We start from the raw sequence: 18920 nt of genomic DNA, 5'->3' as shown, positions 1-18920 counted from the left end.
GGGTCCTAGAACAAAGCGGACGTTAAGTAAACAATTGATCTAGTGAAATCATATGGCAGAAGTACCAAATAACATCAAGTATCTATGAGGGACAGTGTCCAATTTACTCACTTGGAAGAATCATCTTAAGGACACCTTAGCAAGAGTACAGGGTGCTGAAAAGGTAATCATCCAATTTGCCAAAAGACCTGTCAACATTGAGTCATAAAATCCTCAAAACAGTGTAACAAGGAACCATGACAAGCACATTATTTTATGGTGGCAATATTTGGGTTGCTAACACTGCCCTGTCTTTAGCCAAAATCTTCAGCACCATTGTTTGCAACCTAGTTCTGTTATGGCTTGAGATGGACAACGTTATAGCCGAAGACCTCCGGAACATGCACCTGCCCCTCTCTTAATCCATATGACTGTCTGTTGGACCTGGGGTTACCAGTCCACCTTGGGTAGCCAAGCACAAGTGGTAAGGACTATTCTCAGAGACATTTGTGTTGTGATTGCGTCACATTTTCCACAGCAACCCAGCGTACGTCCACCCAAAAATGACACTACACCGTAATTTATAAAAGTTGGGAAAGCTTTATCTTTCCTTAAGTTAGTTTAGCAGTTGCATGCAATTTATTAAATCAACATCTAGACTGTTTTCCTGTTGCATTTGTATTTGTAAACACATGTTGAAGCATAGGAACACAATTCAAGAACGATTCTTCCTTTTCTTCTTAGATTATCATGACGTAAATTAGATATAATCATAAATTCATTACATTTCCTATCAGAAAGAAAATAAGTTCTAGTATTAATTCTGCACACTGGTGCCTTGATAAGGGAATCAATCAGCGGACTTCCTAGTATGCTATCTGCAGGACAACACAGTACCAAACTCAGATTAGCCAAAGCCTTGCTAGTATGGATCCTGAGGTATAAGTTCTGCCACACATTAACTCACCCCGGCAGCTTGATTCTGCTAGTCCCGCTCCCTGGGTTCCTCTTACACTCTTCCTGTATGTGCTGAAAGGGGCCGTTTACACCATAGTTCAACAGGGGTCTTTTGAGGTCTGTCTGGCCTCCCACAAGCCCAGTTCCCAGCTTACTTGTCACCTGAGGCAGAAACGGAAGGTCCTGGCGATTTTGGCAGTCGGTGTTGTGAAGCTTGCACTTCCGACGCTTTCCTGAGCAAAGGCGGGCCCTTAGCGGCTGGCTCACGGAGAGGAGCCCCACCTACTACGGCTGACCTGCCCTGCTCCTTGCGTCTCTCCCTTCCGCTTAACAACGCGGGAGGAACCTTCCCTATTTCCAGCCTCCTACGAGCTCGTCCCGCCTCCCTGCGCGCTTTCCTGACAGCGCCGGGCGGAACTTTACTCGTTCACGCTCCCGATCCCCTCACGGAGAATGAGGCACCTTTCCCTTCCGCGCCGACCCACCACGGCGGGTCAGAAGCTCCGGCGGCTGGCGGCTTAGTCTCTATTCCTCCTATGCTCGCCAGTCCGGGTAACAGGATACCAGCGGGTCCGGCACTCGGCAGCACCAACTCCACAACAGGGGCTCTAAGCAAGCCTGCGGCAGCACGATCAGGTACACGCTGAGCTAGTCGGGGACTGTGGCAGTTGTGGGACCCACTTTGGAGGGCAAGTTCTGGGGAGTTCTGTCAGAATGAAAAGGAGTCTGGAATTCTGACGACTCCTGAGGCAATTCGACGAGGTCAAGGGGGTGATAAAAAAAAAATAGACTCAGTCCCCTTCAGGAGAAGGTAGTTCTCACCTCCCCTCCTGCCGGCTTGTATGCCCACACACCCTAACGCCAGTCCAGATTTTCTCTCATGGGGCGTTAAAGGGTGAAAGATGCGTTTACTCCAAATCGTGGTCAGCAGGGCTAGATCAACACACAGGGGGTAATATCAACCGTGAGGGGAAGCAGCCCCAAGGGGTAGTCAAACCCTCCCACCGTGCTCGAACCTCCCTGGCCAGTAGCCTAAACTCCTCACTGCACTCCCTCTCCGAACACTTCTAAAATGGCCGCCCTGGTTCTGACCCTTATATAGGCTGACCTCAGGCTACCAGAACCAGCTGGAAGGTTCTGGAGCTTTCCCATACTCTCCTATGGCCAGTTCCTGAGGTAATCAGTTGTGGCAGTTACTAGCCACCATTTTGTGTGACTAAATTTCCACCTCTATAAGGGACACCTAGGCCTAAAAAAATTATAGGGACAAGGAAGCACCCATCCCCTAGGACAACACCTAAAAATTTTCAGTGAACGCAAAAATGAAAACACTAGGAGGCAAAAAAAATAAAAAATGGGACAAAATAAATAAATAATAGGAGGGACCACACAAAGGGCTGTCAGGTCTAACACTGTCCATCTCTAAAAAGAAGCCAAGAAATCAGATCATATCACCTTCAGGCCGGTGGAACGTCAATGGCTTCCCCTTGATGCCAGAATCCGTTTCAAGTTGGCCTGCTTTGATCGTATTGCACACAAAACATTGTATGTTGGACTTCTCGCCTACTTGCAAGAGAATCTCACGATCACAGTAGGAAACGGGCCTCAAACTAAACAACTTTTTCTAGAAATTGAAATAGTATATAGAACCAAAACTCTGAACCAAGATTTTTTTTTCATGGTCCTAGGCTTTGGAGCAATCTCCCTGATGACCTAAAAGTCCATAACAACCTGCTACCTTTTAGGAAAGAAAAAGGTGATCCATCCCAATTGTCGGAGCTGCGGGCAGGCTATTTACATAGGCAAGGAAATAGCTTTGAAGAAAGTGTGACTAAAAGCATCCCCCAACTGAGCTCATGAAGACAAAGTTTGGCTTATTACAGAACTAAATAGAAACATTACTAATTGGGTATTGTATACGTTTTTATTTATTGACAAAACTTAAGAAAACTCACATCAGAGTTGATTCACAATAGGAGTGGCCAAAGGGATCATCACGTGGTCCTGACTAAAAGCCTTGGGTTAGGGCTTGAAACATGCAGACCTATGAAATACATGCACATTAGTGCAAGGTTTTTATCTTTTGCCCATTTTTAACCATAGCAGCTAGAGGTAAGAATTAATCATTTGTCTACTAAGCCAGGTATTTTTAACCCCCTTTCTCCCACTAGATAAGATCTTTCCACTGTTATATCTCTCCATACTTCATAGTATATGATCAAAGTGCTCCCACATACTCAGAGGTCATAGTATGCCCCCATTCCGCTGCAGGATAGGAAGAACCCTAAGATGAAGCTTGCCACCAAGGGGAAACCCTGGTGGGTGAGGGTTATTTTAAGAATTCCTTTTTTCTATTGAACATAAAGAGTGAAAAGATAGTCCAATCAAACAGACAGACTCTCTTTGGTTAATACAGTGCACATAGGAGGCTGAGTACTCTGTTTTTCTGACCTCTACCTTGCCCTTCTTTTGACTTATATGATCCATCTCCTAGGACAGTATCTATAAGACTGTTGCCCCTTTTATCTGATCCACATATTCTAATTCTCTGCCTCTGCTCCCATCTATGTTTATAGTACAATTCACCTTCCACATCTTTTTTAATGCATTTCAGAGGTACCTGTGATGTGTCTTGGTCTGTGCTATCTAATGAACTTCAAATAAATAACGTAAATATGCTGTTTTGAGGCAGGGTGGCTGTGGGGGGAAAACCTGGTTCTTCCACAATCTACAAATGCACCACTTAAACTAGACCTTAGGTATGTACTATTAAGGAGAAAGCAGCAGACACATCCTAAGGGATTACAGTTACTATTCCATTTGTAAGTTTTGAATATTTACTCTTTAGACTCTCATTGTCATAGTGCTCTTTTATCTGCCAGCTTCTACTTCTGTCAAAACCTTATTATTCCCATAAAATGATAAAGCGTCATCCATTGTCAGTTTGCTTACTTTAACTTTTTCCTTTTTGCCATCATACAATCGTCTACAATTGTTTTCGCTAAACTCGATGGTTTCTTACCAGTTCCCTAAATCTTACGCCTGAACAACATTATCTGTAAAAGCACATCTTATGATGTTATCTTACATTGCACCTTTTACTATATAAAAGAGTATAAATACAAAACAATTGAATTGAACAAAAGAAATCTGAAGAGCAATTTTGACTTACTTTGTTCAAACTTTCATACGCATGACAAAACTTGCAGCTACATCCTAATAAATGCATTGTTAGAATATGAATGTGAAATTGCCTCACCTCTCTTCTGCTCAATGATAAAGAAGGTAGAAAGTCATTCTCCATCCTGTCCATCATACGCACAATATCTTCAAACACCTTCCTATACCGCCGCTCATCCACAACCTTCACCTATAATGGTGTGGTTTATATGTGTTAAGTAGTTATCTGAAACAATGTATTGCAAAACAACATTGCCACAATAGTAGATTATATCCATTCTAAAATACCTTACAAGATATGGTAATAAACCTAACACATTAAAAAAAATTCTTTGAATGTTCAATGTAAATTTTGCGCTTTGTAAAATGTGAAAGGAGGCCATTGGAAAAACATTATCAAGCCTTCAGATACAACCATCCTGTATTAGACATGAATTAACCAACTAGAAATCAAGAAGTACACTTTGAAACTTAACCAATTCAAGACTTCAACCTCAAATTAACAATAACTTAGTAGACTGCTTTACTTTTACGATTTTTGTTTAACCACAGGTGTGTGATAGACGATGGTGTATCAGACATAAATTTGAAAATACATATTATTAATACAGAAAACATCAATTTGCTGGTGACAAGGACTGGTAAAAGAAGCATATTACCCCTATGTTGAACAGTGCACTGACAGGTTTATGGTCGCTTGTTTTAAGTTCCATGTGACTCCTATACTTCAACTGTTTGACATCACTTCCTCGCCACAATATACGATCACACCAGGCTGGCACTCGGCACTTCCCACTGCAAACAAAAAAAAGACTTTACACTGAGACACTTAAAATACAATACATGATTTGCCTGCTCACCAACGTATGCATGCCATCCCATCAGCCTGAAGTATGTCGTAAGTGTGCACACCAGCTAGATTCTCCAATCAAATTTCACCAGGAAAATAATGATTGAGAAAATGGAGTATACCAAGTTACATTCCACAGAAAATAACAATGCAAGCAGGTAAAATGGCAAATGCGTGAACATGAAGTCATGGGAAAAAATGAAAGAAAGTAATGGGTTATACCAGGGGCAAAATCACTGCACGGAATTTCCAGCTTTTCCGTAACAGAGTTGTTGAAAACAACCATTTACCTGCTATTAAATGCTGGAGTTTAAATGGATGTAATATATCATAAACAGTACCTAGATAACACAGGTCGAGCTCTGTAGATAACATGTGGTAGCCCATCACAAAAAGCAGCGTACAGAAGCATATATATTTACTGTGCCATAAGTTCCATAATGTTATACTTAAGACAATGATATTTTGTGCAGGCACCAAAAAAACTATTGGTGATATGACATTTGAATTCTGCATTATTATTATTCTCTGCATTATGATCAAAATCCCTCCAAGGATGATGTAAAAGAGTCACCAAGGGATTGCAGCACTTCTATGCCACCTTGGGGGTGACAAAGGTAAAACGTGATTGATTGAAATGTAAATTCTATATCTCCGGTACCCTCCTGTGGATCTTTTTCAATGTTGTGTTTAAAATACATAAATATACAGTCTATTTTTGTAATTGTGTATCAGATTTTTAATGGGGTCTTATCGATTTCTTCAATTATTTTGGCGCTGATTTGATGCTTTACACTGGTTTCTTTGTGTACCACTTTCTGCTCAGACCCACACCTACCCAGGGTTGTGTTGAAGGTTCGAAAAATGAAACATACTGGTCCCAAAGGAGTTGGTAAGTGTATTACACGAAGAGTTCCCACAACAACACCACATAGTACACTCAGTTTGTTTTATTTGTGGCTGGCTTGGGAATTAGAACTTGTGTTTATCTGTACCATACAGGTATGAGACCACTGAGAACCCACCAAGAAGGCAGGCACCTAGAAAAGAAGTTCTTGCGCTTTCCAAGCACTTGAGTGGTTGTCAAATCCAAAACCATTCATTGAGTTTTGGAAAGTTGTGGCAAAGTTCCTAAAACATTCTAAAGTCTGAAACATTTTTTAAGAAGTCTTTGAAAAAGTTTCAGGAGGCACTTTCCCAGCAAGGAAGCATTTAGCTCGACATGGCCAACCTGTGCTCATTCAAGAAAGATGAGCTGAGGGCCTTCTGTAGGGACAGGAACATTACAATGAGTTAATAAGGGCTCTCAGAGCATAGAAAGAGGCCCACAGAGTACCTCCAATCCTGGAGAAGGTACTGCTCCAAGGTAGTGGGGAAGAAAATAATATAATGTAGGCATTCTCCAGTGACCAGTGCAAGGAGTTTGCTGGTGTTGAGATGGTAAAGGAGATTGTCCCTAGAGATCCCTCAGGGGGAACACAGAGGCCACCTTAGAGTTCATGGGCACAGCGAACATTGAATCTCTGGCTCACAGGTCTTCAAGTATGGAGAAATACGAACAGTGTTCAAAAGTCAATGGGGTGAAGGGGAAGGCTCTGAGGGATAAAAGTACCAGTGTGACCACAGTGATGGGCAACCTGGTTTCCACAGACCAGATCCTACCTGAAGATGTGCATAACATGGTCAATGCTAAAAATATCACAGTCACACCCTATGGCTGATTTTGCGTGCTGGGATGTTACTGGACCAAATAAAATAGCTATGTCTCCTGCCATTCCAGTAGAGGGTCTGCCGGGCAATGATATTGAAACCTCCGCTTGGGTAGAGGTGCAGAAAAAAAAATCCATGCAGTAATGCTGGATCTGCCCTAATGGGTTTGTGTAACCGCTAATACACAGAGAGCTCAGAGGTAGAGTCAAGGGGTAGTGGAGCCTGAACCAATGGACCCGGCCGCTAGAGCCAAAAGAAGGGGCAAGAAAGCTGGAAATACACCTTCCAAAGGCCCACAGGGCCAGAAGAAGCCTAACCCTCATGCGGAGGGCCTCACAAATGAGTAGGACACTGCTGTCCTCAGACACTTAGCAGGGCTCAAGGGTGTAGGAGTTGCCTCTAGAGAGGACCTCAGTCAAGAACAGAGGACAAGCCCCATTCTAGAGGGTTAGCTGTCAGACCAGATGCAAGGGGATTACAGTAGTATCCATAAGGTATACTGGAAAGAGGGCCTTCTGAACAATGAGGCAACAGACCCCCTAACCAGGGGCATCCAGAAGATTGGTGATCCAACAGAAGTACAATTTGTTTCCTCCAAAACCTGGTCTATGATATCCCCTTAGCTGGACACCTGGGCGGACCAATGCCTGGGAAAGAATGGTCAACCACTTTTACTGGCCCAAGATGTTTGCGAAGGTCAAGAAGATTTGTCCCTCCAGTGTAACCTGCCAGGCCAGTGGCAAGGCAGGAGGCAAGCCAAAGGCTCCCCTGATACCACCTCCAGAGGTGGGGGCTCCCTTCGAGAGTATGAGGATTAACATAGTTGGTCCCGTAGACCCTCCCTCTCAACAGCCTCAGGGAATAGGTTTATATTAGAGGTAATGGACCATGCCACCAGATATCCAGAGGCAATTCCCCTTATGACAGTCACTGACCCTGAAGTGGCTAGAGCCCTCCTTGGAATCTTAACCAGGGTTGGGTTTCCTATGCGGATGATCTCAGATAAAGACACACTGTTGGACCTAGATTACCCAAGCCTACATATGGTAGCCTGGCACAGTAGTGGTCTACAGCTAACTCCAAGCGTTGGTTAAGTACTTACAAATCTTACCCACAGTAACTCAGTGATGAACCACTAAAATAAGGACACAACACCACTGTTTGGAAAAATACCGATACCTTTTATAAAAATAATATGCTCTTCTTGTTATGCTTTTTAGTCAGGGATAAAAGACAATCAAATACACATCCACATGAAATTTAAATTACTCTTCAATATTTTTCCTGCTCAGAATTTGAGAATCAAAGGTACATTTAGGTTCTGTAGTTATTTAGGACACAAGACACTTCACTAATAATTTTACAGGAAGGCAAAATACAGTCTGGCAGAGTAATATGTTTTTAAAGACACATTTGCAGATACATTACCCCACAGCTCTTAAGCACTGCTCAGCCCAACAGAATGACCTGGTTGTAGAACCTCACAGCATTTAAACACCAGTAATGTGACTAAAAGGAAAGACACAATAATATTAGCAAGGTACCCCTAACTGGTAGAGGAACTACTCCCTCCGCTACCAAAGCTCTGTAAGGGCTTTAGCCCAGGAACCTTGTGGTTCCCTTTACCACTTTCACTTCTCTCCCCCTTGCACAGTTAATGGAAAGGTTTGACTCTTTATTGGCCAGTTCACTAGCTTGTTTTTCCCTTGTACAGTTAATGGAAAGGTTTGACTCGTTATTGGCCAGTTCCTTGTTCAGTTACTTGTTGGGGTTATTTCCCCACTGTCTGGCTCCTTCGGCATACAACACTGCCGTCCCCCGCTTCCCCCTCCACTACCCGGCTTACTTGTGGGGCTTGAGGAGCTTTCTCTGTTCCAGGCGCGCTCCCACTGTGTAGCGCTGGGCCGAAGGGATCGGGTTGGTAGTCAGCGCGTTGCACTGACTCTGGTGACTGGAGCTTGAAGGTGCGGTGTGCGCCTCTCTCTACCCGTTGTGCCTCCGCTTTTCACCGCTGGCGATGGGAGGGGGCCTCGCTGCCGATCGGCGCCTTCGCTCCTTGCTCTCCTGATGTGAGGCTGTCCCACCGGTTCTCCTCAGCTTCCTCCGTGGTGAGACGACACTTCACCGGGCATGCGCGACGCTCTCCTGAACTCCGCCTCCCACGTCGCTCTACTCCTTGGCGCCTCCGTGGACCTCGCCTCTCGGGGTAGACGCTACTCTCCTGGGCCTGCTCGAACCTAGGCCCCTCCTGCCTCACCAAAGCGTCTCGGTGCTGGACATGCGCGGACGCGCCTCCTCCTTCACTTGACGCGGCCGGTGCCCCCGGGGTCCCGATGCCGGTCGGAGCAGCGCCGCTGCTTCCCTTCAGTCCCTCCTCACTTTAGCCTCACAGGAAGGATGTCCCCACACGGCGCCTACGCTCCTCAGGTCGCCAGGGTGCCACAGACACTCGTCTCCACTTCAGCTACTCCACGAACTTGGTAAGCACAGCGCTGGGAGTTGACTTGCAGAAATACCCCCAATTAAGGGTGTTCTGAGTGGTTTTACTGGGGCCCTGAAATAAAAGGGTCTTCTTCCTCCAGTAACTCGTTTTCTTTGTCATTAGTTGTTGTCTTTGGGAGAGGGATCGGTCAGAGGCGATAGGGGGAACAATCTTCTGAAGTAACTGTCAGCCTCAGTGACAAACTAGCCGCTCTCAGTGTGTCCACCTCCTCTCACCACTGCCTCACTCCTCTACTCTGGGGTCAGCACAAAATGGCTGCTGGTCACTGGCCTTATATAGGGTGGCCTGAGACCTGCAGAAGTCTCTAGTCAATTCTAGAAAGTTCCCTAATGTTATCCTATGGACCTGTCCTCCAGTAGTGTCCGTTATGGCAGTTGGAGGACACCATCTTAGGTTTCTGGAGATCCCTAGATTTTCAAGGGGGCTGACTAGGCCTCACAGGTTATGAGGGAAAAATGGCGTCATCGCCAAGGAACACCTAGCCCCCTGACAGCATTAAAAAATTCCTGATGGACATATGTAAAAATAAAAATAGAAACTCTGGGAGGCTAAGGGGGACAAAAATAAATCACGATGGTTAGAGTCTTCCCAGAAGCAGACAGGTCTAACACGCGTCCCCCCCAGCTGAAAGTGGGGAGAACTACCCAACCCCTTGGGAGTCCTCATCACTAAGGCGGAAATATCTGGATAGACCGTCTGCGTTGGCATGGTCTGCCCCAGGTCGGTGTTCCACCCTAAAGTCCATTCCCTGTAGGGAGATGGACCACCTTAACAACTTGGGATTCTCCCCCTTCATTTGCATCAGCCAACGAAGGGGGCGATGGTCAGTCTGAACTAGGAAGTGCGAACCAAACAGGTATGGTCGCAGCTTCTTCAGAGCCCAAACCACCGCAAAGGCTTCTCTCTCAATTGTACTCCATCTCCTTTCCCTGGGGAGTAGCCTTCTGGACAGGAAGACCACGGGTTGATCCAAGCCCTCATCATTTAGCTGCGATAACACTGCCCCAATGCCATGTTCTGACGCATCTGTTTGGACAATGAATTCTCTAGCAAAATTAGGGGCCTTGAGAATGGGAGCGGAACACAATGCTTGTTTCAAGGTCATGAAGGCTCGCTGGCAAGCCTCTGTCCAGACTACCCGTCGGGGTTGCTTCTTGGAAGTAAGTTCAGTGAGGGGGGCCACGATAGTGCCATACCCCTTCACGAAGCGACGGTAGTATCCAGTGAGGCCCAGGAAGGCTCGGACCTCGGTTTGAGTCTTGGGGGGCTCCCAGGCGATGATGGTCTCAATCTTTGCCTGGAGGGGCTGCACCGTCCCCCTGCCCACCAAGTGACCTAGGTACACCACCGACCCTTGTCCGATCTGACACTTGCTGGCCTTGATGGTCAAGCCAGCCTGTTGTAGGGCATGAAGAACAGCTTGCAGGTGCTGCAAATGGTCCTCCCAGCTGCTGCTGAAGACAGCAATGTCGTCCAGGTATGCAGCAGAAAAAGCTTCCATTCCCGAAAGGACCCTGTTCACCAGCCGCTGAAAAGTGGCAGGGGCATTCTTGAGCCCAAAGGGCATCACACGAAATTGGTAGTGTCCCTCAGGTGTAGAGAAGGCTGACCTTTCCTTCGCCTCCTCGGTAAGGGAAATCTGCCAGTACCCTGAAGTTAGGTCAAAGGTACTTAAGTATTGGGCAGCTCCCAGCCGGTCAATAAGCTCATCCGCCCGTGGGATAGGATGTGCATCAGTTTTAGTCACTGAGTTCAAGCCTCGGTAGTCCACACAGAATCTCAATTCAGGTGTGGTGCCTGGTGGGGCAGCTTTCGGTACCAAAACCACCGGGCTAGACCAAGGGCTACCAGAAGGTTCAATCACCCCTAGCTCCAGCATCTTGGCGACTTCACTTTTGATGTTGGCCTTCACCTTGTCCGACAGCCGGTAGATTTTAGATTTCACAGGTGGGCTGTCTCCTGTGTCCACGTCATGGGTACACAGGTGGGTCCTGCCTGGGACAAGGGAGAACAGGGGAGAAAATTGCTCCAGGATCTGGCGGCAATCACTTTGCTGTTCAGAAGTCAGGGATGGCGAGAGAATCACTCCCTCCACTGATCCATCTTTTTCTTTGTACGAGAGAAGATCAGGGAGAGGTTCACTTTCTTCTTCCTCTGCTCCATCGGTCACCAGCATTAAGACAACCTCGGGCCTCTCATGATGTGGCTTGAGACGATTGGCATGCAGCACCCTGAGGGGCTGCCTCGGGGTCTTAAGATCCACCAAATAGGTAGACTTCCCCTTTTTCTCCAAAACCTCAAAGGGGCCTGTCCAACGGTCCTGGAGGGCATTTAGCTCTCCAGGTTCCATTACCCACACTTTCTGTCCAGGCTCCAGTTCCACTGGGTGAGCGTTGTGGTCATACCACTCTTTCATAACTGCTTGGCTGGCCTCCAAGTTGTCTGAAGCCTGCTTCCACAACTTAGCCATTTGGCTCCGGAAGGCCAGCATGTAGCTCACCACGTCCTGGGGAAGCTTCCTGGGAGTCTGTTCCCATCCGTCTTTCACCAGGCTGAGAGGTCCCCTTACAGGGTGCCCATACAAAAGTTCGAAGGGGCTGAAGCCCACTCCCTTCTGTGGCACTTCCCTGTAGGAAAACAAGAGACAGGGTAGGAGGATGTCCCATTTCTTCCGTAGGCTCTCAGGAAGACTCCGTATCATACCTTTCAAGGTTTTGTTAAACCTTTCCACAAGACCATTGGTTTGTGGGTGATAGGGAGTAGTAAACCGATAGGTAACGCCGCACTCCTTCCACATGGCCCGCATGTATGCTGAAAGGAAGTTAGTCCCCCTGTCGGAAATGACCTCCTTGGGGAAACCCACTCTGGTGAAAATCCCCATCAGGGCCCTTGCCACTGCAGGTGCAGTGATGGTCCTCAGAGGTATTGCCTCTGGGTACCGGGTGGCATGATCCACCAAAACCAGTATGAACCGATGTCCAGCTGAAGTTGGTGGATCCAATGGCCCTACAATGTCGATGCCCACCCTCTCAAAGGGGGTGCTAACGACGGGTAGTGGTTCCAGGGGAGCTTTTAGCTTCACCCCAGTTTTCCCACTGGCTTGGCAAGACACACACGTCCGACAATATGTATCCGACGTCACTTTCATTCGAGGCCAGTAGAAATGGGGGACAAGCCGGGCAAAGGTCTTGTCCTGTCCTAGGTGTCCTGCCAATGGTATCTCATGAGCCAGTTCCAGTAGAAAGGCTCTAAAGCATTGAGGGACCACCAAGGCTCTGGCTGAACCGTGGCCAGGTGTCTTGGGCTCACTGTAGAGGAGTCCATCCTCCCAGTAAATCTGGTAGCTCCCTTCAATGTTTCCCGCTGCCTGGGCGTTGGCCTGTTGCCGCAGCCCCTCGAGAGTAGGACACTCTTTCTGAGCTTTGCAGAATTCTTCCCGGGAAGGACCTCCCTCCACATGCCATTCAGTTGGGATGGGTAGGTTTTCCAGGGAAGCAACATTCTCCCCGGTGGACTCCAGATCCACCTCCGCAGGTGGTCCAGTTGTCTCACGAGGTGGAGATGTCGAGGCAGGGTCCTCCGGCCTCCTGTCCTTCTCCTCTCTGGCAGCCGGCTGGGCCATTGTTCCAGGCTCCAGCGTCAATGAACTCCCCCTTCGGGCAGTCGCGGACCTTGTGCTGACACAAGTCCAGTCAGGGGGTCCCAGCATCTCAGAGTGAGTCTGGTACTCCACCCTCCTCCAAGCATTGTGCTCCATATCATTCCCTAACAGGCAGTCAACAGGCACGGCAGGGCTTACGGCAACTCGAAGTGGACCTGCAACCCCTCCCCACTCAAAGGGAACCTCAGCCACAGGATAGTGGCCCAATCTGCCGTCAGCCATTACGGCGGGATGGAGTACATCTGGGATGACCTGCTCTGGAGACACCAGCTGACTCCTTACCATAGTCATGCTGGCTCCTGTGTCTCTCAGAGCCTCCCCTCTTCGGCCATTGATGGTGACCCACTGCTCATACTTAGTAGTATTAGAGGGCAGCTGGGTCTTGGGAACCATCTCTTTATCTCCCAGGGACACTAAGGTGACACCCGCCCGCTCCCCTCCTTTAACCAAAGGTATCTCCTCCCCGAGCACTACACTAGTGATTCCCGGGGCTTTTCCTCCAGTGGGAGGGGGTGGTCTTTTTGGGCACCTCACATCTCCTTTATAGTGTCCCACACCACCACACTCAAAACAATGAACAACCCTTGGCTGCTGGCTTTGGCCAGGGGTAGGGTTGCGAGGGGGGTTACTCTTGGGGATGAATCCTCTGCCCCTTCCTTGCGAAGTATTTTGTGGGCCTTTTGAGAACTCCCTCTTAGTTTCCCCTCCCTCTTTCCTCTGGGGGGCGCCCTGTCCTTGCTTCTGGGAATTCCCTCCAGTCCCCTTAGTCGACACCCGGGTACTAACCCAGATGTCCGCCTCCTCAGCAAGCTTCCTGGGGCTGGTCAGCTTGCTGTCCACCAGATGCTGTCTTAGTTCGGGAAGACACTTCTCGAGTAGGTGTTCCTTGAGTATGAGGTCATATAGTCCCTCATAGTCTCCTACTTCGCTGCCTCTTACCCAACCCTCCAGGGCCTTCCTGGCGTAGTCCAAGAAATCTACCCAGTTTTGCGTGCCCAGCTTGTAGCTACCCCGGAACTTTTGCCTATATTTCTCAGGGGTCAACCCAAACTTCTTGAGCAGCGCTGATTTCATAGCCGGATAGTAGGTCTGTTCACTCTGGTCAAGAGCCAACAAAGTATCCCTGCCAGTGGGGGGCATGTATTTGTATAACCCACCTCCCCAGTGGACTTCCAGAATCCCATGGGCCCTTAGCGAGACCTCGTAGGCGGCTAGCCACTTAGCAATGTCGTCACTGGGTACATAACAAGCCATAATATCTTTTGGTAGGTACGGTCTAGGTTCTTTGATGTTGGTCTGGGTATCGCTGCCACCATTCTCTGATTTGGGGGATCCTCGGTTTAGGGCTTGTAAATCCATCTCTTTGATGGTTCGCTCATGTGCCAACCTCCTATCCTCCCTTTCCATGTCCATCCTGGCTAGTTCTATTTTCAACCTCCTCTCCTCCCTCCTATCTTCCAGCTCGGCTTCGGTTAAGCCCCTGTCTGAAACACTGCTGCTTGCCCTTGAAGGTAGCCTGGGACCTGTCAGAAGATTCCCTCTCCCCATTTGGTTCAGCAATGCAGCCTCAGTAACAGTGTCCCCATCACCCATTTCCGTTTCTGGTTCCTCCCTTAGGCGAGCTTCTAACCATGCCCTTATGCTTGTCAGCAACTCTCCTTTCTTGGCACCTTTATTGAAAAATACCCCGTTCTGCTGACACCAATCCCTGAGTTGGGCCACAGTATTGGCTTCCAACTCTTTAAGATTCACCTCCAGCTTTGCCATGGTATAAAATTACTCACAGGAGAAAACCACGAAGTGACTTGAGGTTAACCTCCACCCACCACCAGAAGTAAATTTAGAAAAATCAAAAATATAAATTAGGAGGGCCGCAGGGAGAAAACTCCAGGTGAGGTCTTGTGGTTAGCACTGCGTTACTAATAAGTGAGTGTAAGTACAAATCCGTTATCCCACCGCTGAAACACCAATTATGTTGGACCTAGATTACCCAAGCCTACATATGGTAGCCTGGCACAGTAGTGGTCTACAGCTAACTCCAAGCGTTGGTTAAGTACTTACAAATCTTACCCACAGTAACTCAGTGATGAACCACTAAAATAAGGACACAACACCACTGTTTGGAAAAATACCGATACCTTTTATAAAAATAATATGCTCTTCTTGTTATGCTTTTTAGTCAGGGATAAAAGACAATCAAATACACATCCACATGAAATTTAAATTACTCTTCAATATTTTTCCTGCTCAGAATTTGAGAATCAAAGGTACATTTAGGTTCTGTAGTTATTTAGGACACAAGACACTTCACTAATAATTTTACAGGAAGGCAAAATACAGTCTGGCAGAGTAATATGTTTTTAAAGACACATTTGCAGATACATTACCCCACAGCTCTTAAGCACTGCTCAGCCCAACAGAATGACCTGGTTGTAGAACCTCACAGCATTTAAACACCAGTAATGTGACTAAAAGGAAAGACACAATAATATTAGCAAGGTACCCCTAACTGGTAGAGGAACTACTCCCTCCGCTACCAAAGCTCTGTAAGGGCTTTAGCCCAGGAACCTTGTGGTTCCCTTTACCACTTTCACTTCTCTCCCCCTTGCACAGTTAATGGAAAGGTTTGACTCTTTATTGGCCAGTTCACTAGCTTGTTTTTCCCTTGTACAGTTAATGGAAAGGTTTGACTCGTTATTGGCCAGTTCCTTGTTCAGTTACTTGTTGGGGTTATTTCCCCACTGTCTGGCTCCTTCGGCATACAACACTGCCGTCCCCCGCTTCCCCCTCCACTACCCGGCTTACTTGTGGGGCTTGAGGAGCTTTCTCTGTTCCAGGCGCGCTCCCACTGTGTAGCGCTGGGCCGAAGGGATCGGGTTGGTAGTCAGCGCGTTGCACTGACTCTGGTGACTGGAGCTTGAAGGTGCGGTGTGCGCCTCTCTCTACCCGTTGTGCCTCCGCTTTTCACCGCTGGCGATGGGAGGGGGCCTCGCTGCCGATCGGCGCCTTCGCTCCTTGCTCTCCTGATGTGAGGCTGTCCCACCGGTTCTCCTCAGCTTCCTCCGTGGTGAGACGACACTTCACCGGGCATGCGCGACGCTCTCCTGAACTCCGCCTCCCACGTCGCTCTACTCCTTGGCGCCTCCGTGGACCTCGCCTCTCGGGGTAGACGCTACTCTCCTGGGCCTGCTCGAACCTAGGCCCCTCCTGCCTCACCAAAGCGTCTCGGTGCTGGACATGCGCGGACGCGCCTCCTCCTTCACTTGACGCGGCCGGTGCCCCCGGGGTCCCGATGCCGGTCGGAGCAGCGCCGCTGCTTCCCTTCAGTCCCTCCTCACTTTAGCCTCACAGGAAGGATGTCCCCACACGGCGCCTACGCTCCTCAGGTCGCCAGGGTGCCACAGACACTCGTCTCCACTTCAGCTACTCCACGAACTTGGTAAGCACAGCGCTGGGAGTTGACTTGCAGAAATACCCCCAATTAAGGGTGTTCTGAGTGGTTTTACTGGGGCCCTGAAATAAAAGGGTCTTCTTCCTCCAGTAACTCGTTTTCTTTGTCATTAGTTGTTGTCTTTGGGAGAGGGATCGGTCAGAGGCGATAGGGGGAACAATCTTCTGAAGTAACTGTCAGCCTCAGTGACAAACTAGCCGCTCTCAGTGTGTCCACCTCCTCTCACCACTGCCTCACTCCTCTACTCTGGGGTCAGCACAAAATGGCTGCTGGTCACTGGCCTTATATAGGGTGGCCTGAGACCTGCAGAAGTCTCTAGTCAATTCTAGAAAGTTCCCTAATGTTATCCTATGGACCTGTCCTCCAGTAGTGTCCGTTATGGCAGTTGGAGGACACCATCTTAGGTTTCTGGAGATCCCTAGATTTTCAAGGGGGCTGACTAGGCCTCACAGGTTATGAGGGAAAAATGGCGTCATCGCCAAGGAACACCTAGCCCCCTGACAGCATTAAAAAATTCCTGATGGACATATGTAAAAATAAAAATAGAAACTCTGGGAGGCTAAGGGGGACAAAAATAAATCACGATGGTTAGAGTCTTCCCAGAAGCAGACAGGTCTAACACACACATTTTAGGTCTGCCTACTTGAAGGCTATATGGGAGGAGTGTGGTCAGATTTACAAGTTCACTACCCCTAAACCCCCAAGGGAAGGCGCGATGCTGGGGTTATCTGTGAAACACAGTAGGAGATGGGCTGTCCTTCCTACAAGCCTGCTAGTTGCCTACAGGGAGGTCCCTCAAAAGGAGTTGGCTTTAGTTACTTTGAGAAGCTCTTTGATACTATGTAAGGGGCCCACTAAGCTTGGTTAGAGAGGGTTGGGAGGCACCCCTCAAACAACCAAAAGCAGGACTTTGTGGACAACATACTTGGCCTTAATTTCAGGATGGGCGTTTACATGAAGGCGGCAAATAAGTACCAGATGGCCAGCCAGGAGCTTGTGAAGCACCAGTATTACCAGAAGTCCTCCATGGTTGAGTTCTAGTCAAGACCATTGGTGTGGGTCTTGAAACCAGTGGCGCCAAGAACACTGCAGGAAAAGTGGACTGGGCCACACACCATCGTGGAGAAGGGATACCATACCTTCTTGGTAGACTTGGATATCCCCCAGGAGCCCTCACAGGGTCACTCATGTGAATAGGCTCAAATTGCACCATGACAGGGCAGATACTATCATGTTGCTTGCTGGTGACTGCTGGAGAAGAGGAGGAAGTGAGTGAACCCCTTCCAGACCTCTTATCCTCCAAAGCACACGTTGGCAGATTGGAAGTAGTAGTTCTCTCCTCCAAGCCAACAGAATAGCAACAAAAGGACTGCTAACAGCTGTTGAGGCAGTTTGCTGTACTGTTTTCTCTGACCACAGGTCTGACAACATGGTGTACCCATGTTGTGGGCACTGATGACATCTTGCCTTTCAAAACCAAAACATACACGTTGTCTGACCAGGTTAAGGACCAACACCAAGGATGTGGTTGCCAAGACGTTTGAGTTGGGAGTGACTGTTCCATGGGCCAGTCCAGTGGTACTGGTGCCCAAGCCCAATCCCAAAGGGGGGAACCTGAGATGAAGTTCTGTGTGGACTACAGGGGACTCCATGCAGTCACCAAGATTGGTGTCCACTTCATATAAAGATCCAATAAGCACATTGAAAGGATGGGGAAGTAAAATATCGGAGTACTCTTGACATGACATCAGGCTGTTGGAAGATGGTCATCACCCCAAGAGCTAAGGAGATGTCTGCTTTTTCTACACCTGAAGGTCACTTCCAACTTAAAGTGATGCCTTTTGAGTTGAAAAATGCCCCGTCACGTTCCAGTGATTGATGAATCAATTTCTTCCAGATATGGAGAGTTTTAGTGCAGCTTATCTGAATGAAATAGCTGTATTCAGCTCCACCTGGGATGATCACCTGGTCCAACTCAAGTGCCAGATAGAGTAAGGTTATGTTGTGTATCTGGGCCACCAAGTTGGTGGAGGCCAGGTACAACCTCTAAAACACAAGATCTAGACAATTCAAACCTGGGAAGCTCCTAAGACTCAAACGCAATTCACAGCCTTTCTTGGTCTGGATGAGCAATACAGAAGATTTGTGCAAGTTTATGGTGCCATACTAAAACAACTGAACTTACTTCTAAATAGCAACCCAAATAGGTTATCTGAACTGAGCGATGTCAAAAGGATTTTGAAACCCTCAAGTAAGCTCTGTGCACAGCACCTCTCAAGACACTCGACTTCTGCAAGTAATTAATTGTTCAGACAGATGCAATTGAACATGGGATAGTGGCAGTGTTGTCCCAGGTAAATCATTTGGGCTAGATCAGCAAGTTGCCTTCATTAGCAAATGACTCCTACCAAGCAAGCAGTGTTGTAGTGCCACTGAAAGGGAAGCCTTTGCTGTGGTTTGTCCCTGAAGAAGCCGAGGCCCTACCTGTTTGGGACTCAATGCAGAGTTCAGACTGCCCACAGACCTCTTTAATGGTTGATACATGTGAGGAGAGAAAACAAAGTTGTTTATGTGGTCCATCTCCGCACAAGGCATGAACTTTAGAGAAGAACACAGAACTCTGACTGAC

At 47.9% G+C, this 18920-nt stretch overlaps 1 protein-coding gene across 5 annotated transcripts in view; it reads right to left on the bottom strand.

The window, feature by feature from the left end:
* OCRL (OCRL inositol polyphosphate-5-phosphatase) overlaps positions 1-18920 on the bottom strand; it is a 475965-nt gene that overhangs the window by 218519 nt on the left and 238526 nt on the right. For all 5 annotated transcript variants that reach the window (XR_013610641.1, XM_078688434.1, XM_078688437.1 and 2 more), the window contains exons 15-16: positions 4776-4911; positions 4196-4306 (exon numbers count right to left, since the gene is read on the bottom strand). Coding sequence is in view for 4 of the 5 variants with exons in the window: in XM_078688434.1 (XP_078544560.1) it covers positions 4196-4306; positions 4776-4911 (247 nt within the window). In the remaining variant the exon portion in view is untranslated. The remainder of the gene's footprint in view (positions 1-4195; positions 4307-4775; positions 4912-18920) is intronic.

The sequence above is a fragment of the Lissotriton helveticus genome, chromosome 4_1, assembly GCF_964261635.1.
Source record: "Lissotriton helveticus chromosome 4_1, aLisHel1.1, whole genome shotgun sequence".
Classification (NCBI taxonomy): Eukaryota; Metazoa; Chordata; class Amphibia; order Caudata; family Salamandridae; genus Lissotriton; species Lissotriton helveticus.
This window is presented reverse-complemented; position numbering and strand designations above follow the sequence as displayed.